Here is a 23991-nt window from a genome sequence, read left to right on the forward strand (position 1 = left end):
ATCAACTTTTTCATACCTTCATGCCACCTTTTTTACACACGGGTTTCTATTGTACTTCCACTCAGTTCTTGACCAAAAGGATTAAAGGGTAAGGTAGCTGAAACAATGGGATAAGAAGAAACAGTCTTGGAGGAGTTCAGACTTCAAGACAGTATGAAAGAAAAAATGCTGGAACTTGAGCATAAAGTAGAATAGATAGTTCTTTTTTAAAAAGGAATATGCCTGGGAGATACAAGGAAAAGTAACGAGTTGGATAAAACTGGTGAGTGATCACTTATGAGACAAGAGAATGAACTTAGCTTTTAAGTTCAGGAAACAATGGCGGGAGGAAGGTCAAAAATAGGATGCCTAGGTTTCATGGCTAAGGTCAGTAGAAGGATAGTTAAATCATTACTGAAAATAAGAACATAGAAAAAAAGCAGATTATCAGGAAGAGAAAATGGGTAATGTTAGATGATGACTTACACCCTAGATATTAAATTCAAAGCTTCAGTGATTGTTCCAGCACGAGATACTGTAGAAGGTAATTAACAATGCAGAAATGAAACCAAGAACAATGATTCTTAAACAAAGTTTATGAATTGATTTTAGGGGCAGGTGTGGTATTCTCAAAACTGCATTTGAACTTTTTGCACCTGTATATTTCCCTGGATAAAGTCCATGGCTCTCCAAGATTTTCAAAGAGGTCTGTGTCAGTCTGCTATTCCTTTACACATGATGTGTCTATTTCAGATACTTTACATCTTTGCTATTCAGATGATGTGTATAGATGTCAATTTTGTTTTATTTAGGCTATTGAGATTCCTTGTATTTCCTTTATTTGGTGTCTTCCATCAGTTCTGGAACATTCTAGACCATTTTCTCTTCTGCTTTGTAATTTCTCTGCTCCTGCCTCTTGAAAACAGCTTAATGTTTTCAAGAACTATCCACTGTTTATCTCAGACCTTTCATTGAGGAAGATTTTCCTACTTGTGAAATATAAATGAACACTGGCTATATGTAATGATCAGTGCTCAGAGCTTCACTGTTGAGATATATACATTTAAATCGAAAATCATAAACTTCTCATTTTCATTACAGAAAAAACTCGGCACAAAATCTTTGAGCTATTTAATTGAAAGGTGCTTGGCCTCAGCTCTTAAGTGAGCCGGGCTTCCCTGGTGGCTCAGAGGTTAAGGCATCTGCCTGCAATGAGGGAGACCTGAGTTCGATCCCTGGGTTGGGAAGATCCCCTGGAGAAGGAAATGGCAACCCACTCCAGTATTCTTGCCTGGAGAATCCCATAGACGGAGGAGCCTGGTGGGCTATAGCCCACGGGGTCACAAAGAGTCGGATATGACTAAGGGGCTTCACTCACTCTTAAGTGAGGACACATTATATCTTATAGTTTAAAGATATCAAGCTAAGTTGTAAGAATGTAAGTTAATCATTACACTATAGAGAAGAGAAAAGCATTTAAAAGAAGCAAGGCTGAGAACTGCCCAAAGACACAAAACAAATCTAAGAGCTTAAAGGTCAAACGAGTTTAAGAACCATGTACCAGTGAGATTTAAGCTATCACAGACTTATATACATCTTCTTTCTGAAAGTCTACTGTTTGCCTGAAAAGAAAGCTAGATTAAAAACATTAATCTATCACTAGCTTGGGTGGCTGGGGAGGTGGGAGTTCTGCACCAGAATGTTTCAAAAAATATAGTTATTTGGGGACTGATTGATTTTTCTTCCAGAACTAAATTCTGTTCTGGTTCTTTTTTGTAATGTTTCAAAGTGCAGGCTGAGCCCTTGATCTTTTGGGAGGCACCGGCAAGACAAAAGGCCAAACTCGCTAATGAAAACTTGCTGAACTTACTCTTCAGAATTCCATTCTAAGTCACGAAGAACCCTTCTGGCCCTGCTCCCAGACTAGTAAAACGAACATCTCAAGTCCCCAGAGGCGAAGATAGCTTGCTCCACTAAAACCAAATATGCATCTTCTGACAGCTGGTTGTCTTAGCATACTCAGGACTATGTATTTATCAAAGGTAAAAAAAAAAAATCTCCAGCAGCACAATATTTATTACAGGATTATCTCTGTGACTCAAGTAAACATAAGTAAAGCTAAATTAAACCATGTTTACTATGATGTTCTATTACTTAAATCCTGACACAAAATCACCGCAAGAGATTTGGGGTCCATTTCTTGAGACAACTGATGCAGTTTTAAAAGTTAAAGGGCAAGATTTCTTTTAAATCTATTTGTGTTTAATCTCACGCCTCCTCAATTATTCTAAAAAATCTTTTTAGCATCTAAAATGAAAATTTCCCATCCTGTTAAGATGTTGTATTCAGTATCAAATTTAAATAAAACTCACAAAATACTGAATTAGCTTACTGCTTTTAACTTATTTTATCTGGTTTATCTGAATTTAATATCCACAATCTCACTGACTCTCACCCCTAAGTATTAATATTCAGTTCTCTTCATCCCCTTTTTCTCTAGTCTCTTTGGTCAAATTTCAGTTTATCCCAGCCTTTGTGGATTACAGGCCAGCCAAATATTCACAGTGATTATGTCTGTGGCTAGGCACACCATGGGGAAAAGACAGGGAAAGGGGAGGCTGGAGAGGCCACAGGAGGAGGAGTTGACAGGTCATATGCGATCACATGGGCTTCCCTTGTGGCTCAGATGGTAAAGAATCTGCCTGCAGTGCAGGAGACCTGGGTTCAATCCCTGGGTTGGGAAGATCCCCTAGAGAAGGAAATGACAACCCACTCCAGTATCCTTGCCTGGAAAATCCCATGGACAGAGGAGCCTGGTGGGCTGCAGTCCATGGGGTCGCAAAGTCAGGCACAACTGAGCGACTAACACTTCATACTGTATATATTATATGAGATCACAAGCATATGCACCACTTCCAGGATTCAGCTGATAAGCCCCTCTACAAAATAAATTCCACCTCTCCAAACAAAGCCAGGTTCCACAAGGGGAAAAAGCCTGCTGGCTGGTCACAAAGTACACCAAGATGGAAACCAATGATGGAAACCACTTGTATTCGCAGGCACAGGATATAAGGAGTTCAGAGCTTTCTGCCCCCACAGGGAGTCTAATCAGTGGGGGTTGTGGTTGAACTCACGTGGGGACTAAGGGCAGGGCCAGCTTGGCAGGAGGTAGGCTGTGGCTCGCCAGGCCACAACTGTTGGAAGAAGAAGCCCACCCATAAGGAGTTTATAGTTCAGGGAAACAATATGACAACAGAGGCACAAATAGGGGAGAGTACAGTCATGTTGGGACACAGACGGTGGTGGTCACGAACGCGCCACAAAGGAGGTGGTGAGGGAGAAGGCCTAAGAGGACAGACCCTACAGGAGAGGGAAATAAATTTAACGTTCAAGTATAAGAAGTAGTAAGGTATAACAATGAAAAAAATAAAAACTGTGTTCACAGGAAATCACACACAAAAAACCAGTTTGGCTGAACAACAGGAAATACATCGAGGCCAGATCAGGGTAGAAAGATCAGATGGGATTAAAAGAGAGAATACTCTGGATGATGAGAGAGATGTGCTTAATTCAGTCGGTAACAGGGAGGCACTGGTGGTGTGGATGGAGCAAGGAAAGGACATGATATGACTAGAACTTACTTTAAGAAGACAGGAGAGTTTTGTGCTAAATAAACTGAAATAGCAGGGAAAGTTAAAAGGCTATCAGGAGATGTGGCAATTGAAGACCTGAACTAAAATGACAGGAAGAGTGACAAAAATAAAGACACTGTGGAGAGAGGGTTTCTAGCATAAAACAATGGGCTGACTATTGATCTTGAGATACAGCACTGGGCACTGAAGACCATGAGAGCGCTGTGAACAGAAAGAAGGCTGCAAAGCAGAAACATCTACTCGAGGAATGATGAGTTTCATTTCAGACACTTTGAATTTGAGGTGTCAGCTGAACACACAGACACAAAATCTATCAAATGGCTAGAAAAGCAGACCTGTAGACAGGGAGGAAAGCTGGGATTCGAAATGGGGATTTGGGGGTCGTCCACAAAGAGGTGAGGCCATGAAAGAGGCCTAGGGTGGAATCACGGGAAACATAATTTAGCATAATTTAAAGTGTTTGGAAAGGAAGTAAAGACAGTGAAGGATACCAGGAAGGATCTAAGAAATCCAGCTTTTAGAGGGGAGAAGATGTATTATGAAACTCATGCTAGACTATTCACAGTAGCCAAGACCTGGAAGCAACCTAAACGTCCATCTACTGATGAATGGATAAAGAAGACGTGGTACACGTATACAATGGAGCACTACTCAGCTATGAAAAGAATGAAATAATGCCATTTGCAGCAACATGGCTGCAACTAGAGACTACCACACTAAATGAAGCCAGAAAGAGAAAAACAAATACCATATGATAACTCTGACATGTGGAATCTAAAGTACGACACAAATGAAACTATCTATGAAACAGAAACAGACTCATGGACACAGAGAACAGCCTTGTGGTAGCCAAAGGGGAAGAGGCTGGGGGGATGGAGTGGGAAGCTGGGGTTAGCAGATAGAAGCTACTGTACATAGAATGGATGAAAAAAACAAGGTCCTACTGTATAGCACAGGGAACTATATTTAATATCCTATGGTAAAACACAATAGAATACAAAAAAGAATGTGTGTGTGTTTAAGTGTGTCTCTTTGCTGTATAGCAGAAATTAACACAACATTGTAAATCAACTATACGTCAATTAAAAAAAATGCAAGCCAGGAATATTACCATGAAGATTAGATGGGATGGTAAATTGTAAAGCAACTTGAACATTTCAAAACACTAAACAAATATATTTTTATTGCTACAGTATTACCATATCTAATCTCTAGAAAAGCCACGTCACATTGGCAGAGCCATATTTTCCAAAGTTTTCCAAAGTCCCCTCCTCAACAAGTTGATTGGAACTGATCTCCTTCTCTTTCCCTGAAGTCTTTCAGTAGTTAATATCTTTTCTTGGGTGTTTATATAACTAGAGAAGCACTAACAGAACATCAACCATGAGTCAAACACTACTGTAGGCACTTCCATATCCCCTTGGAGTGGATGAAACCGAAGCTCAAGATTTATCTCCCTTTACAGAAGATGAAATGAGGCTCAAAAAGGTTAAAGTATCTTGAGCAAGACTGCCAGTTAGCAAGTGGAGGAACAGAGGGCTTCTCATGCCAAGTCTTATTGTGCTATTTCTACACACAAGTTGGAACTTGCCATATTTGTTCTGATCTCCCTTACTGATTATATGCAAACTAAGGGCATAAGCCATATCTCATTTTTCTTGACATTCTCTGAAGCATCTAGTAAAGGACCTTATACTGGGTCACTTTTCAATGTGTTTTTGTTGCTTGAAAGAAGGCATGCATGGATATTCGCAGGCACACAGGCCTCACTAATGGTGAATGTCTGTGGGCTGGTAAGCTTTGAGTATTTATTTCCAAGGTGGGACTGTAACTCAACAACACAAAGTTCTAAAAACAAATTCTGTACTTGTGAAAGATGCCACCTGGTCCGCCTCAGGGGCTGAAGTCCTCTTTTTATGCATGGAGTGGGAACAGCACAGGGAGTGACGAGCTGGTTTTCTTCAAACCACTCCCACTAACCGGCTGCAGCCAAGGACAGGCCCACACCTTCTGGGGAAGAGAACTGTGCAGCCTCTGCTGCCATTTGACCTCTGGTGTCACCGCTGGAACTGCCACAGTCTGGGGCGGAGGTGCAGGCAAGGAAGGATTCGTGCCAGCTCTGATGACGTAACCCTACGATTCCAGCTTTCCTGCCAGGAAAAAAAGGCAACTGGTTTGGAATCCAGTTTTTCACCCCACTTCTCCTGTTATTCAACCAAAATCTACTTTACATAACAGACCATTAGCTTTTCTTGCATACCTCACCATTGTTTTTTTTGTTTTTTTTTTTAATGAACATTACTTAGTGTCTAATTCAACTGACTGGCTTGGGTTCCTTTGAAAACAAATGTATGGACCCAGAAACATGTGCATTTTATCAAAGTCCCTTGCTGGATAAGAACACAAAGTCCTCAGAACCTTTTACTCTGCAAGCCATATACATAACACAGCGAGAGACCAGGAAACAACAAGCATCTAAACACTATACAGGCGTTCAGTCAGCCATGCGTCCCGGCACTGCTAGAAACACCGGACAACCGTTCCAGGACAGATTTCTGAAGTGAGACCGCATTGCAGGGCTTCATAAATTATAATACACTTGGGAGTTTTCTACCCAGTGTCTCTGACAGATGTTCTCTTTTGTGGGAGCCTCTAATTCGGGGACATTTGGTATCCATATCCCTAGAAATCTTTAGGGTAAAGTAAATTTATCCCCCTTCCTATATGTGATGACAAGACCCCAGAGTAGCCTTTTCCTATTTTTGAGACTAGTTAATGTGAGCACAGTGCCCTTGCCTACTGCATGGACTAGCTGGGGCAGAGACATTACATCAGCCAGACTAAAACAGGGTATTTCCCAGGCTCAAGACAGCTTTCTATGCCATGAAAAGTCTTTTATCAATTTTTACCTACTGTGGATCAGGCTGTCGATCTCCAGGGCTTCTGCCTGTCAAATACAGTGCATGGGACTTGGGACTTCCTCGAAAGAGCCATAGCAGAAGCCAAAAAGTGTGCAAGCCTGAGCTAGGGCAAGCGTCTGGCATTGGCTTCGGGCGGGTCCATGTAGGATGCTTTTCCCATGACTCCTGAAAGAACTCTCCAAGTCTGACTCTATAATCAATGCCTCAACAGTTAAAAGTTGACAGATTGTATGAAACACAGAAACGAGAGCTTAACACAGTATCAAAGATAGTGGCAACCGCTCTTCTCTCAGTTCCTAAAATCTATCCTGTGACTTTGACCTTAGTGAAATGACATTACTTCTTTTCTATGCTCTGATCTCTGTAAGAGTCAGGCCAAAGATATGAATAACTTTAACAACTATGTAAGCCCTTAGAAGATCATACCACAGTTTGACCACTTTCCATTTTAACTTTCTCTAAAAGCTCATTTTTACAACTTTTACTCAAGGGTATAAGAACGTTTATCGTTTTCTTTGGTATTACACATGCAGTTCTATTAAGGGAACTTGTATCAAACAGTAAAAACGTACAACCTCTCAATGATGCATTTTCACATTTTCTTGTGAAAATTACTTACTGCCCTAGAACACTGTCAATTATTTACTATTATTTGATATTATTTACCCTGCACTGCATTTGTAAAAGCATTAAAGGAATGAAAAGACTTGCTCCTTGCCCGTGAGTTGCTTGCGATATAGATAAAAGATGGAAAAAAGAAAAGCACAACACTAACTAAATCTATGGTGTGCAGATTATAAGTGATGATATAAATTTAGTGTTGTAAGAACTTAGAGGAAAGCTAGATTAATTTTTCCCAGGGAAAATGGGTGGTAGACAGCATTTGAAAAAAACCTTAGAAAATGTATAATATTTCAACACAAAGACAGCATTAGAGAAGGGCATTTTACATGGACGTACAGTTTTAGTAAAGGCACAGAGGAAAGAGAGTACATGTGAATGTAGAAAACTTCAAGTGAAGGAGTCCAGCTGAAGGACAGGAAAACAGGATACATGGGGAGAAATGACAGGAAACTGATCTGGAAAAGTAAGCTGTGGCCAGTTCTTAACATAAAAGGGGTTGGGGGTGTAGAAAGCTAGATTTTAGAAATAGGAAATCACTTTTAAAATATACCCTTTACTAATAATTTTTCCCACCATATCTTTGATTTTAGAGTGAGAAATATTTTATTAGCAAGTTTACTTGCAAACTAGGAGCAGTCACTTCAAAGAAAAATAATGTAAATGCTGGCAAATTCTTGGCTGCAGCTGAACTGATAATATTCTTATTACCTATATCTTGTGATTGTTTTACAACTCTCTTTTCGCATCATCAAAATACCTTCTTAGGTTTAATGCATTCTGTATGTACCGAGTAGCTACTCCGGAACTAGTATTTGCTCACATGGTTACTCATCCTCTCCTTTTCTGCCCCAATCTGTCCTACCAACCACTCACTCAGTCACTCGCTCTTCTCCTGTAAACACTATCAATAATAATAACATTACTAGCTCCAACTTGCTATAGTGACAGGCATTGCAATTAATGCTTTATGAACAGTTATTTAATATAATCCTCAAAACAAAACTATGAAAAAGGTATGATTATCCCTATTTTACGGATGAGGCAACAAATTCAGAGATGTTAACTATTTTGCCAGTTGGTAAGTGACAGAATCCAGGTTTAAATCACATATGCTTGACTCCGGAACCCTTGCCTGTTACCACTTCACTATTATCTCCGATACCCTTTGGCCACTTACTGCTATGGTTCAGTATTTTCAATTAAAAATTAAAATATTCATTGAGTGACTGCTACTGTAAGATCCTGTTCCAGGTATTGTCAGAGGTATATAAATAGATGAGAGAATGCCTGTGGGTTATTAATGCTCATAATCTTCCATATTTGAATATAAAGAGCCATGTCTTTTATCAGTGTGTAAGATGGTATGTTTATGATTCATGAATTAAGAGCAACTAAGGAGACGGGGGGTGAAAGAGCTTGGTATATGAATGTGGATGGTGACCACATCTCAGACAGAAATCAGCCAACCCTGACTAGATGACTTACAGAGAATTTTAATAATACATTTCAAGCAGAGTCTGTAAAAACTCTCTCTGCTGATGAAAAATCTGTCCTGTCAGAAGTTCCCAACCAAATCTGCTTACAATCCATTTTCAATGAACCTCAACTTCCTTTGAAGTAGAATAAGCTACTAAAGCATTTTAGCCAACAATAAGCACATTGTGAGGTTAGTGCTTATAAGATTCATTACTGATGAACAAAGTTACTGAGTTAAAACACAAACGTAATATCAAACTACTGGTACCACATAGTCTGAATGCTGTGTCAAGTGATACAGAACTATTTCAATGCAAAAAATATGTCATCTTTTTAAGCTACCTGCCTCTAATATTCCCTTCACTAACTTCTGAATAAGTTAATACTGTCAGGTTACTGGTTACATTTTTACAAACAATGAGAAGAGTTATGAATACACAAGAAACTGAGTAGGATGCTGTTCAGCGGTCCTCTTTAAGGTAACCACACATGTTGTTGTTTAGTCGCTAAGTTACGTCTGACTCTTTTGTGAAACCAAGGACTATAGCATGCCAGGCTCCTCTGTCCTTGGGATTCTCCAAGCAAGAATACTGGAGTGGGTTGCCATTCCCTTCTCCAGGGGAGCTTTCTGACCCAGAGATCGAACCCGGGTCTCCTGCATCGCAGACAGATTCTTTACCAACTGAGCCACCAGGGAAGCCCTAGGGGACATCAGTTCAGTTTGATTGCTCAGTTGTGTCCGACTCTTTGCAACCCCATGGACTGCCAGGGGACACAGGGCTAAGCTATTAGTCTGGCAAGCAGGGCACAATCCTTAGAGTCGCTGAATGGAGGGGAGACAGACGGGTTAACCTGCATGCATTAACTATTAGGGTGCACTCTGCTAGGGATGCAGGGGAGTGCTTCAGGAGCTCATACGAGTGGCACCAGCCCCAGAGTTGGGATTCCCAGTCCCCAGCAGCCTCCCTCCTGCTGTCTGGAATGCTCTCCCCTGGCTGAAAGATCCGCCCCGACAATGTCTGCATGGTTCCCTCTCTCCACTAGCCAGTGCATGCGTGCCAAGTCACTTCAGTTGTATCTGTCTCTGCAACCCTATGGACTGTAGCCCACCAGACTCCTCTGTCCACGGGATTCTCCAGGCAAGAATACTGGAGTGGGTTGTCATTCCCTTCTCCAGGGGATCTTCCCAACCCTACTTGGCAGGCGGATTCTTTACCACTGAGCCATCAGGGGAAGCCCAACCACACATACGCAGGGATATTCATAAGGAGTCACAATTTTGGACTCAGGCACAGTATTCACATCACAAATTGCAGAGCTAAGTCTTATCCAAAGATCACCATGGCAAATACTGTCGGTATTTAATCTGGAATCTAAACGTTGAATACAATTCATTTTAAGAAAACAAAAGTCAATAAAGAGAAACCATTCTAAGAATTTAAGACTGGCCAAAGAAGTAGCAATCATGTCTCATTAACAAGAAGAATCATCAGGCTACATAAAATTATGACACCGATACTTACTGTTCAATTCGGGGTGACAAGTACAGCTTAGGGTACACCTGAGTGGCTTCAGTGTCCTCAAAACTGACAGAAAGGAGGGCCACATCTTCTCCTGGGTCTTCATTCACATCCTTAAACAGTTAGTGAAAAACACAATGGCATTAGTACTTGCTCTCGTAACATTTTTCTGGTGACCAGCTTACTGTCTGCCAGCAATAAGGCCAGAAGTGTGGGTCACCTGGATTCAAGTTTTGAGACTCCATACATGCTTTGCCACATATCTAGTCACTTTTTAACAGTGACAGCTTTCAAACATTCCGATCAAACTCCACCATAGTAATAAAAAGATCCCCACCAATCTTTCAGTTGTTTCCACATTCCAAGAAGGGAAAAGTGAATCTGGTGTTAATAAAGGATTAGACGAAAACGTAGTGAAGTTACAGTAGCTAGCAAGATATATAATGTCTTATAATTTATATAATACATACAAATGGCTTAAAATTTACTTTTCCTAGGAAGAAGATGCATTATAAACATGATTTATATCACCAGACAACAACGAAATCTTAAAATACCCTAGGAATTTTATTATATCTATCTTGATAATATACTGTAAGTTATTTAGTAAACATTGCCAAGAAACATATTACTATGAAGTGTACCACTGTACATGCAAATGGCAGGGTGTTACATACATATCTGCTTAAGCAAAATGATCATGGATGATTCATATGTGAACCACAAGACATATTTATTTTAAAAGTCTAGTTATACAATGCAAAGAAAGAGAGGAAAACAATAGAATGGGAAAGACTAGAGATCTCTTCAAGAAAATTAGAGATACCAAGGGAACATTTCATGCAAAGATGGGCTCAATAAAGGATAGAAATGGTATGGGCCTAACAGAAGCAGAAGATAGTAAGAAGAGGTGGCAAGAATACACAGAATAACTATACAAAAAAGATCTTCACGACCCAGATAATCACGATGGTGTGATCACTCACCTAGAGCCAGACATCCTGGAATGTGAAGTCAAGTGGGCCTTAGAAAGCATCACTATGAACAAAGCTAGTGGAGGTGACAGAATTCCAGTGGAGCTATTTCAAATCCTGAAAGATGATGCTGTGAAAGTGCTGCACTCAATATGCCAGCAAATTTGGACAACTCAGCAGTGGCCACAGGACTGGAAAAGGTCGGTTTTCATTCCAATCCCAAAGAAAGGCAATGCCAAAGAATGTTCAAACTACCACACAATTACACTCATCTCACATGCTAGTAAAGTAATGCTCAAAATTCTCCAAGCCAGGCTTTAGCAGTACGTGAACCGTGAACTTCCAGATGTTCAAGCTGGTTTTAGAAAAGGCAGAGGAACCAGAAATCAAATTGCCAACATCTGCTGGATCATGGAAAAAGCAAGAGAGTTCCAGAAAAACACCTATTTCTGCTTTATTGACTATGCCAAAGCCTTTGACTGTGTGGATCACAATCAACTGTGGAAAATTCTGAAAGAGATGGGAATACCAGACCACCTGATCTGCCTCTTGCAAAACCTATATGCAGGTCAGGAAGCAACAGTTAGAACTGGACATGGAACAACAGACTGGTTCCAAACAGGAAAAGGGGTACGTCAAGGCTGTATATTGTCAACCTGCTTATTTAAATTCTATGCAGAGTACATCATGAGAAACACTGGGCTGGAAGAAGCACAAGCTGGAATCAAGATTGCCGGGAGAAATATCAATAACCTCAGATATGCAGATGACACCACCCTTATGGCAGAAAGTGAAGAAGAACTAAAAAGCCTCTTGATGAAAGTGAAAGAGGAGAGTGAAAAAGTTGGCTTAAAGCTCAACATTCAGATAACGAAGATCATGGCACCTCGTCCCATCACTTCATGGGAAATAGATGGGGAAACAGTGGAAACAGTGTCAGACTTTATTTTTCTGGGCTCCAAAATCACTGCAGATGGTGACTGCAGCCATGAAATTAAATGATGCTTACTCCTTGGAAGGAAAGTTATGATCAACCTAGATAGCATATTGAAAAGCAGAGACATTACTCTGCCAACAAAGGTCCGTCTAGTCAAGGCTATGGTTTTTCCAGTGGTAATGTATGGATGTGAGAGTTGGACTGTGAAGAAAGCTGAGCACTGAAGAATTGATGCTTTTGAACTGTGGTGTTGGAGAAGACTCTTGAGAGTCCTTTGGACTGCAAGGAGATCCAACCAGTCCATTCTAAAGGAGATCAGTCCTGGGTGTTCTTTGGAAGAAATGATGCTAAAGCTGAAACTCCAATACTTAGGCCACCTGATGCAAAGAGTTGACACATTGGAAAAGACTCTGATGCTGGGAGGGATTGGGGGCAGGAGGAGAAGGGGATGACAGAGGATGAGATGGCTGGATGGCATCACCCACTCGATGGACATGAGTTTGAGTGGACTCCGGGAGTTAGTGGACAGGGAGGCCTGGCGTGCTGCAATTCATGGGGTCGCAAAGAGTCGGACACGACTGAGCAACTGAACTGAACTGAACTATAAGAATATTATAAGACAAAAACATAGAAACATTGAGAGGTTGAACTGATAATGATAAAGCTAAACTTACTGTAATTTATAATTAAAAAATAAGAATAGCAACAATCGAATGTCATAATCAACTGAAGCCAAACTGGTGATATACTAAATTGTTCTGAATTAAAACTGTGGGACTTACCACTACATGAATGTACTTTACAAGCACTGCCAAGCACTGACTATTTGGCAGACTTCTGAAGCAAATACCAAATTAGAATAAATTCTCATAGCATGGTGATTTCAATTTGAGAATAGAAAATTTTAATAACCCTTAACAATTTATTTCTGGTTGGTAAGTGGCTACAAAGGCTTCCCTGTTGGCTCAGGCAGTGAAGAATCCACCTTCAATGTGGGAGACCGGGTTCAATCAGGAAGATCCCCTGAAGAAGGGAAAGGCAACCCACTCCAGTATTCTTGCCTGGAGAATCCCATGGATGGAGAATGGTGGACTAGAGTCCACTGGGTTGCAAAAAGTCGGACATGACTGAGTGACTCACACACACACACAAATGGCTCCAAATCAAATACAAGTTTTTAAGAAACTTAATAGAATTGCACATTTTTCACACTAAGGCACTGCTAAGAGCCAACCCACATTTCTAAATCAGATCACAAGTTCTCAGCAGACATCCTAGGAGGGTCCCAACCCAGACTTTAAGAATCACTGCCCGTGATACTTGGGAATCTCAGACATCATGTCCTTCCTTTGGTCTAAACAGGCCTCAGCCCAGCTTCTCCTGCATCTTAGGAAGCTGGTCCTCACACTCACCTGCTTACCTCAAGCATCTTTGATCTCCTTGCTCTGCCTTCTACTGTGTCTACAGGATGCACCACTGTGGCAAGTATACACAGGGACAAGGACTGAAAGTCTCTCCCATCTTAAAATACAAAAATTTTTAAAAGAAAGAAAAGAAATCATGCTGGTCTCTGCTTAGTTCCCTGCGTTCTGACATCTCTCCTCCTCCACTGCATAGACTGCTGCTGAAAGACTGCTCCACACTCCCTGTCTCACTCCCTCCCCTCTTCTTAACCTCCCCTTAGCCCACTCTAGTAGCCTTCTGACCCTACTTCCTACCAGGACAGTCACTAAAGACAACAAATGCCTCTCGGTCCCCATCTTACTCAATCTCTAAACAGTATTTGACATGGAATTCTCTCTCCTCTGAAAATATGCCTTCTTGCTTCTAAGAAACTATATGTTCCGGGTCTTCTCTTGTCTCTTTGGCCACTTCCTCCTTTCTTTTCTTCCTCTCTTTTTTAACTTCGCAATTGTTTTTTCATTTTACATTACAAAATTCAGGCTTGTTGTAACAATTCAAATGATACAGAAGCTTTTTTTGTGTTGTTGTTGTTTTAAAAAGGCATTTCCATCCTTGCTTTTCAAGGTAACCAACAGTAACCGTGTACGTGGCCTTAAACAGCTTTTTCTATGATCATAAAAACATACACACACTTGCATATAAATAACTCTTTAACTGTGTGTTCTGTTTTCCCTAATAAGAGTCCTATTATACACAGGACTCTACCACTGGCTTTCTAAATAGTCACATAATATTTCACGTCATGGATTTATTTTGTATTTAACCATTTCCCTAGCAACAGACATTCAGGTTGCCTGTAGTTCTTAGCCACTTGATATTGCTGCAGTAAGTATCTTTGGATAAATACCCTTTAGTAGTGGGACTTCTATTTCTTAGGAGATAATTAAAACTCAGCTTGCTGGGTCAAAGGCTATAAACATTTTACATTTTAATAGATTGTTTTTCTAAAATTCACATTTGGACCCATGAATTTGCATCAATATGAGAAAGAGCCTCTTTCCGTTCATCCTGAGTAACTAGATGATACTGGCTGTTTCTCTTTCATTTGACACTGGCAATCTGATAGCTGGAAAATTGTACCTCAATTTATATTCAATGAATGAAGCTGGGCCATTTTTTCCCACTTGTTTATAGATTATTTACATTTCTCCTATAAACTTTCCTATCAAATCTTTTGCCCATTTTGCTTAAAGGTTTTTGGGCTTTTTTGTTGTTTTTGTTATTGTTTATTAGATTTACTAACCCTTGTCTATCCCATGTATTATAAATATTTTCTCTTTTTGGCTTCGGACTTTGTCTGGGGGCTCTTCTGACATCAGAAGAAAATTGAGAATTCTATGGGGTTAAATCTGGCTAATAACTCAGAGGTTGTTTAACCGTTTTCTTAGTTGTTCATCTAACACTGTTACACTTTTATTTTTACACGCAGATTTGCAATGCAAGTATTATCTGGACTATATCCTTAGGTGGGCTGACAGAGGAAGTGTATACAAGGAACAAGTAGCGCAGTGCCTGGAACACAGAAGCCACTCAGTGTCTGCTGAATGGATAAATCAATAAACAATTTAATGTTAATTCCTAACCTTCTTCCTCCACACCTAGTGATTTTATAAAAGTTGCTGTCACCAGTGATGTCTGGTAACTAAGTACTGGTTCCTGGCTCCTGTCCTCTCCTCTACCTCCCCTCCCCAGTAAACCAAAGTCCCCAGAACTAGTGGTTTTAAAAGGAAAGCCAAGACTGGGAGTCTGAGTTTATCTATCACTTTTTACTTTTTTATAGATGAGAAAGAATCCAACTTTGTATGTTCCTTTCTATAAAGTAAGGATGGAAAATTTTAAAAATACTTATAGCCTCAGCAAATAGAAACTATGTAATTATATGATTCTAAAACTCATAAAATATCTAAAATTAAGGGTGAAGCTGAGCTTGAAAAAATTCACATTCAGAGAGACAAATTCATTTTATAATCTAAGTGCTAAAGTAGTTCCCTTTGGAGTTAGGGTAGTCACCTTCAGAGAGACAATAAAAAAAGAATTAACATTGAACTGACTTTCAGATACCTTTGCCCAACAACTGAGTTTCCTTGTTAAAGGTCTCTGACTACAAGTCACAGAACTCTGTTAAAATTAAAAAAAAAAAAAAAACTGAAAAAAATGGGGGCCACTAAAAATCCTTTTAATTAGCAGCTTCATTTCATATGCCTATGAATAATTTATAATTATTTCCCTTTCCTGCTTTTGAACTTTGCATTTCACTACTATTTAAGCAAAGAACAGAAATGCTCAGAGACAGTCCTCCAAACAACCAGGATGACCCTTGTTTACATAATCAACATTTATTATCTGGCATCCTGCAAAAAGTACATGAAACATTAGTCTGAGTATGAAAATAGCTGTTTCTAGGAGTTCCTTTTACGAACTTCTTTAATATGATTTATTCCCCTCGGTGTGGCACATGAGTTTCCCCCGAGCTGGTATTTGATTTCTAATGGATACGTAAGTTTGACTTTGAGAGCTTAAATAAGCCCAAAGAGTTCCAAAAATACAAATCTACACAGTGCTGCTTCCAGTTTCTGCAGCTCTAACAGGCTTGTACATGTGTTCCTTCCCATCTGGGAAATTATAAAAGAAGCTCTTGTCCCATGGTTCTTAGAAGCTAACATTACAGATGATTATTGTAACCACTAATGGCAGCATTTGGAAAACAGGGGGTGGCAACAGTGTAGCAGGGGAAATTTTAAAATGTACAAGTATACATTTTCAGGGCTTCCTATCTGCGCCATTTGAAACTGCAGCAGACTAAAATGGGGTGGGGGGCAATGCCGAATCTGCTAAAGCTGAAAGAAAAATACTGCCTCACACCTTTACAAAAGCACGTCAGGCACTGATATGCATATGGCGAGGCAATCATGGCTGTGATATTTTGCTGAGAATTATCAGTGGATTTGGCATGGCATTTGGTTATAGCAGAAAGGGCTTCCTGTGGCTTGCAGTGAATAGTCACTAGATGGTGAGTTCCTTGCAGGCTGGGAGTTTTTCCTGTTCATTTTTGTATCCCCAGTGTCTGGAACATAGTAAATATATAGCAAATTGGTTGAAAAAAACTGAATTAGCACAGGAATGACTGTAAGAGTAAGTAAATGATGGAGTTAAACAGAAAATGCTTTCTGTTACAAAGATTCTCAATATTTATCTCTTCTGTGCCTTAAATCTACAACTAGTTCAGATTTTATCAAAGAAAACTCAAATCTGAACCATACATAAGCGAAGGATATACTGACCAATAAAAGTTAACACTCTGCTTAGGTTATAATGGTTTATTTATACACCTTTTCTCCATTGGGGCTCACTGCAATATCAAAAGGGTATAAAAAAGACAATAATTAGCCTTGGAAATGAAAGTAGACACAAGTACAATTTATCATTATGCTATACTTTTTTGATATGCTAATTTTCCAAATGAGGAAAGCAGGCATTAAACAAGCCCCTATATGTTGATCCTATATGTAGGATCAAACCATCAATTAACTAGTTGCTGACAGAAAATATTAGCTGGACAATATATATATTACAAACCACATGTCACATAGGAAGACTGTAAAAAAATAAAAAACTGCATTGCTCACTTCTAAAAGTTTTACAACAAAACTATAACCATTACTAGTAAAACCAGTTTGTGGATATAAAGACTATAAAGAAGCTATTATCCCGTCTGTCAAAAACAGAGTAAGAACTACTTTGAGTTGTATTTAAAATTATATTAAATAAGACCCAGGATTAATCATGATTCCTAGGGTGACTAAAAACTACGTCTGAGTAAGCACCTCATTATACAAAAGGTATGAGTTTTTTAAAAGATATAAGCAAATTAAAATTTTCCAAAACAGAACCTTATTTTAAAATATACTAAATGAGGTTTGTACTCTAGAGGCCCCAGAATTTTGACAGTATAGATTTGTCATCAGATTACATAAATTTAGGTTTTTCCAAGTCAAGTTTTTTCAAGTAAGAGAATGAGACACTCACAATGCTACCATTCATTTAACACGCACGGAACAAAGTAAGTAAAACATATAGTATGTTACAAATACTATGGAGGAAAATTAAAGCTGGAGAAAGGGATAAAGATATATAAATATAAAGGAGGGAACAGAAGTTTCAAGAGTGGTCAAGACAGCTTATGGAGACTCAGCAGTGGCCTCTCATTACTTGAGACAGGAGATTTACAATAACATGTCCTCTAGATTCACTGTTACATATCAGTATAAGCAGCCCCAGTTAAAATTTGAATTGGATTCTACTAGCATTAAGACATGACAACAAGGAGCTTCCCCAGTGGTCCAGGGGTTAAGACTCCATCTTGCAATGAAGCGGGTACAGATTCGATCCCTGGTGAGGGAACTAAGATCCCACATGCTCCAGGGCAACTGAGTCCAAGGGTCTCAACTAGAGAGTCTATGCACCTCAACTAGAGAGTTGGTGCAGAACAACGAAGATCCTGCACGATGGAAGGAAGATACCGTCTGCCACAACTAAGATGCATTGCAGTCAAAAGAAGACATTAAGCAAAAGAAATACTGTCACCCTGCTTATTTAACTCATATGCAGAGTACATCATGCAAAATGCTGGGCTGGATGAAACACAAGCTGGAATCAAGATTGCCAGGAGAAAAACAATAACCTCAGATATGCTGATGACACTACCCTTATGGCAGAAAGCAAAGAGCAACTAAAAAGCCTCTTGAAGGTGAAAGAGGAGAGTGAAAAAGCTGGCTTAAAACTCAACATTCAAAAAACTAAGATCATGGCATCTGGTCCCATCACTTCATGGCAAATAGATGGGGAAACAATGGAAACAGTGACAGACTTTATTTTCCTGGGCTCCAAAATCACTGCAGATGGTGACTGTAGTCATGAAATTAAAAGACATTTGCTCCTTGGAAGAAGAGCTATGACAAACCTAGACAGTGTATTAAAAAAGCAGAGACATTACCAACAAAGGTCCATATGGTTAAATCTATGGTTTTTCCAGTAGTCATGTATGGATGTGACAGTTTGGACCATAAAGAAGACTGAGAGCTGAAGAATTGACGCTTTTGAAATGTAGTGTTGGAGAAGACTATTGAGAGTCTCTTGGACTGCAAGGAGATCAAACCAATCAATCCTAAAGGAAATCAATCCTGAATATTCATTGGAAGGACTGATGCTGAGGCTGAAGCTCCAATACTTTGGTCACCTGATGCACAGAGCTGACTCACTGGAAAAGACCCTGATGCTGGGAAAGACTGAAGGCAGGAGGAGAAGGGGATGACAGAGGACGAGATGGTTGGATGGCATCACTGACTCAATTGACATGAGTTTGAGCAAGCTCCAGGAGATGGTGAAGGACAGGGAAGCCTGGCGTGCTGCAGTCCATGGAGTTGCAAAGAGTCAGACATGACTGAGCGACTGAACAACAGCAAAAGAAATATGGAAGAATAAGAAAAACGATGTATCTAAGGGAAGACCTTGGTCTCACTGCTAAGAAGTCTCTGTCCAATAATGACACTACTCGTTTTGGAAATCAGGTCATTTTCTCTTCATCAAAGTGCTGGGAAATATATAAGTGCAAGGAAAGGCAGTTCAGTCAGAAAGCAAAATGGATACAAGAGTAAGGAATCAATGGGCATCATACTGGGCCCTTTGGCCTGCTAGTTGGCTCCCGACCCTGGGCCCCTCTGTTCCATGCAGCAGGGCTTGCAGCACTGGGGTCGGGATTCTGAAAGTCTAGTTACAGCTTATCTCACCACATACTGAGTTCTTGGCTAACACTCACTTCAATATATTGATATATCGTGTGAAGACAGCATTTAAGAGAGTTACTTTGGATCTGGTTTCACCAAATGAAGATGAGAATAAAACGATTCTCTTTGCTTAGTCCAGAGAAACTGGGCTACTTCTCATGTGTTTCCCTGACTAACACTTTTGCAGTTGCCATTCCCCTTATAAAAAAACATTTTCTCAGGACTTCCCTGGTCCAGTGGTTAAGACTCCACACTTCCAATGCAGAGGGCACAGGTTCAATCTCTGGTTGAGGAACTAAGATCCCACATGCCATGCCATGCAGCCAAAAAGAAAAAAAAAAAAAAAAAGAGTTCTTTCTCTTGTGATTGTTGAGAAGGGCAAAATAGGTGAAGAGGATTAAGAGGTACAAAACTCCAGTTATAAAATAAGTCAGTCATAGGGATATAATATATAGAATAAGGAATATGGTCAATAATATTGCAATAACTTAGTGTGGGGACAGTTGGTTACTAGCCTGATCATGGTTATCATTTCTTAACGTATGCAGATGTCAAATCACTACGTAGTACACCTGATGCTAACATAATATTGTATCTCAACTATATTTCAATCAAAAAATAAAGTATAATTTAAAAATGCTCTTTCTCTCCTTTTCTTAAGTGGTGTGATTTTAATTTAACTCTGTAAATTCACTCGCTTCATTAAGATTCCTTTCAACTGCACTGTGATCTATGTCTACTCTTGGTAGTTTTTACATGTTGCCTTATGAATTCCTCATGCTATTTAAGCAGTGTAGAGTTTATATTTCAAATAGACTGTGAATTTCTTGAGGGCAGGGTAGAGATCTACTTCCTATTAAGTCTAACAACCACAGGTGACATTTATTAAGGGTTTACTCAATAGTCACTTTGCTTAGTGTTTTATATACATTCTCTCATATAATCACCATGACAACCTTATAAGGTAGGTACTGTTATTACACATTTGCAGATGGAGAAACTGAGGCTGAAAGTGATTAAACGGTGAAAATGCATTTTGAAGTCATGTATGTTGACTCAGAACCCAGACTCCTAGCCACAATGCTATACCCACTGACATGCTGTTGGGCACAAAGAAGAGAGTATCAGTGCTCAGAGAAAAATGTAAAAACTGTGGAAATTCACATGCAGAAAAGGTAGCAGAGATGTGCTGTACATGTACTCGTTCTCCATTTAATGTCTAAATCCTGTGTGCTTCAAACAACCATGAGAAACTTAAGGCACCACTCCCTATTCCCTTTTTATCCCAAGAAGACTATCCTGACTGCATCAATACGTATTCAAAGCAAATTGAAGAGAGTATATGCTTTATGTGTTTTAATGTTTACTTTTAGAAACTGTGGAGCAAGAAATTTAAAATTCTAAGAGTACAAAGACTAAAAGCTATAAAGATCACCATGCCAAACAAAATGTATTCATTTGACATCTTTACACAGACTCATTGAAGGAAGAAGGATGGCTTCTCTGAGAACACTGATGAGGGCTGTGGAGTTCTAAGGCATAATATCAACTTTCCTTCAATTGTATGTACGATTAGGCACATTCTATGATTAACTAGGGCTTCCCTGGTGGCTCAGATAGTAAAGAATCTGCCTGCAATGTGGGAGACCTGGGTTCGATTCCTGAGTTGGGAAGATCCCCTGGAGGAGGGCATGGCAACTCCCTCCAGTATTCTTGCCTGGAGAATCCCTGTGAACAGAGGAGTCTGACCAGCTATAGTCCATGGCGTCACAAAGAGTCAGACACGACTGAGTGACTAAGCACAGCACAGCACAGCACATGATTAACTAACTACATTCTGTGGAAATAAGAAGAGCTGATCATCAGGTCGGGAAAGGATAACTGCCATATTCTTGAAACAGCAGCTCTAAGAGGGGGAGTCCCAAACACCAGGATGGAGCTGCTGTCACCACCGTGTTTCCTAAAAGTGACATCTTGAGTTCATTCCTATGAGATGTCATGATATAGTATAGGTCTAGCGTTTTTCTAATTTATATCTTGCTTATTATTTTCATAAACAGAAACCATTTTACTGCCCTCATTTATACAGGAATCTGCTTGTGAAGCTGTACTCACCCCTAATATGTTGGTTATAGCTTCTGTTTATAAAACTAAATTGAAACACATGTTGTACAAATAACTTTGGGGAAAAAGAATTCCTGGTTCTTTCAAAACAACCATAATGAAGATTTCACTAGTCAACTACTGTCTCAACAGTTATTATACCTAACAGACATAGTCTTGAGAACACCAACCTTCTGACTAAATGGTGTGTGAAATGGAGCCTTTTCTCTAGAAAGCTGGAGGCTGGGGGGATAGGAGGGCGGGTGGGGAGTTGCAATACAGCCAAGGTCCTCATTAGAAGCACAGAATATTCCCTGGCTTCCACTACCTTCTCTCCTCACCAACATTTTTAGAGAAAGAACCTGGAGTGTGGGATTTCCTCTATTACTGTAAAAATGTATTCTTAATGAGTTGATAAGAAGCTAAGCTTATTTATATAAGCATCAGTTTCTGCAACTGTTTTACAAATTGTACCAAACCACATCCTCAGACATCTGAGTTGTGATTTTACGCACACCTACTGATAAAAACCTTGTGCCAGACTGTTCTCCAGGAGCCCAAGAAAACAAGTTAAAACAATAGTGAGTTTTCTTTAAGCACACATGGAACAAATATGAACACCATTTACCACATCCTCAGTATGTCTCCAAAACTTAACAAAAAGGTAGATAAAGCTTTTACATAGGAGTTCATATGGCTCTTTGTAAAGGATAGAAAACACAGATTTGAAATGAAAGCTGATATAGTGGACATCTGTGATACTACTTGGCTGACACCTTCTCTTCTCCTGGGAAGCCCTTTTCTCTTCCAGTCCCCACTCCTAGACCCCAATCCTTACAGTACCTGGCAGAGATACAAGTCCCAACCCCCTGTGAAGAGCTGAGGGGTCCCTAGAAGAGTGACCTAGTTCTTTTGCAGAGGCAAAAGAAACTGTCAGTAGCTATGTTCCCCATCTGCAAAAGAGGCCAGGCTATCGTGAGAGAACAAAGCCCACACCCTAGAGAAGGCAAAAGGAGAAGAGGGCAGCAGAGGATGAGATAGTTGGAGGGCATCACCAACTCAACGGACATGAACTTGGGCAAACTCTGGGAGATAGTGAGGGACAGGGAGGCTTGGCATGCTGCAGTCCATGGGTCGGACATGGACTTAGTGACTGAACAGTAACAATGACAATCAAGAGAAGGAGAGCTGAGAGAAAAGAGAGTCCTGGCAGCACGCACACCCATGTGCTTGGTCCAGCTGTGTCCTGCTCCTCCTGTTGTTTGCCTTCAACCTTTTTCTGACTTCAGAAAGCCAATAAATTGCCTACGTGCTTCAGCTGGTTGGAGGTAGTTTTCCTTCATGTACAATCAACATTTTCTCTCGTAAATGATTAAACTGACTCATACAGATGATAACCATGGCAAATGGAAATTTACAGAATTAAGTGCTAAAAAGAGACTTTCATCCTTGAGTTATCTAAATACTTGATGCATACTATTAAATGCCAGGCTCTAATCAGAACCTGGAAAGGGCTTTTAGGACTGAGAGGTGCGGCATGCCTCTGCACGTGCCAGAAGAAAGCTTTACTGGAGCAATCTGCCTCAGCACCAGGCTACGGCTGCAACTAGGCTATTTCCCTGCACTTACTGCTTCTCATCCTGGAAGATCTGAAACGGCAGAGTAACCCACCCCAAGCCTTGGATGGAACAGCCTGCCCTCACTGTTCTGTAGCCTCCCTAACCTCACCCAATGAAGGAAAATGGATCAGGGGTGCCAATGCTAATGGATGTCAAACCATAGCGGCTCGCTATTTGAACATATACACTGCTTTGCAAGTTTATCACACAACTTAACAACTGGCACAAAAATGGTGATGTTTTAGCTGCTGCTAAGTCGCTTCAGTCCGGAGAAGGCAATGGCACTCCAGTACTCTTGCCTGGAAAATCCCATGGACGGAGGAGCCTGGTGGGCTGCAGTCCCTGGGGTCGCTAAGAGTCGGACACGACTGAGTGACTTCACTTTCACTTTTCACTCTCATGCATTGGAGAAGGAAATGGCAACCCACTCCAGTGTTCTTGCCTGGAGAATCCCAGGGACGGGGGAGCCTGGTGGGCTGCCATCTATGGGGTCGCACAGAGTCGGACACGACTGAAGCAGCTTAGCAGTAGCAGCCTATACCTTGGAGCAACTAAACCCATGCGCTACAACTACTGAGACTGTTCTAAGATCACAGGAACTTCAATTCCTAAAGCCCACACACCTAGAGCTACTACTCCACAACAGGAGAAGTCACCACAGTGAGAAGCCTGCTTATAGAAAGGAGAGAGTAGCCTCCGCTCACAGAACTAAAGAAAGCCCTCACAGAAACGAAGACCCAGCACAGTCAAAAATAAATAAATAAATAAATTTTAAAAAGTGTTTCCTCATCTATAAAATAAGGATAATAAAAATATCCACTTTTTTTCTCATCAGATTGTTTACTATAAACTACAAGTGCAATTACAGATTTCATCATCTATTATAAGAGCCAGAAATCCATTATTTGGGCTCTGGTCCAAAATATGACTATGAAAAG

The 23991-nt window shown here is 40.2% G+C and overlaps 1 protein-coding gene and 1 pseudogene across 6 annotated transcripts in view; both read right to left on the reverse strand.

Annotated features, from left to right (window-relative positions):
• Positions 1-23991, reverse strand: part of BABAM2 (BRISC and BRCA1 A complex member 2) — a 422242-nt gene that overhangs the window by 194609 nt on the left and 203642 nt on the right. For all 6 annotated transcript variants that reach the window (XM_059891476.1, XM_059891480.1, XM_059891478.1 and 3 more), the window contains one exon: positions 10177-10286. In XM_059891476.1, coding sequence (XP_059747459.1) covers positions 10177-10286 — 110 coding nt within the window. The remainder of the gene's footprint in view (positions 1-10176; positions 10287-23991) is intronic.
• LOC132346499 (BCL2/adenovirus E1B 19 kDa protein-interacting protein 3-like) overlaps positions 10201-23991 on the reverse strand; it is a 36309-nt pseudogene continuing 22518 nt past the window's right edge.

This window comes from Bos taurus, chromosome 11 (genome assembly GCF_002263795.3).
Source record: "Bos taurus isolate L1 Dominette 01449 registration number 42190680 breed Hereford chromosome 11, ARS-UCD2.0, whole genome shotgun sequence".
Taxonomy (NCBI): domain Eukaryota; kingdom Metazoa; phylum Chordata; class Mammalia; order Artiodactyla; family Bovidae; genus Bos; species Bos taurus.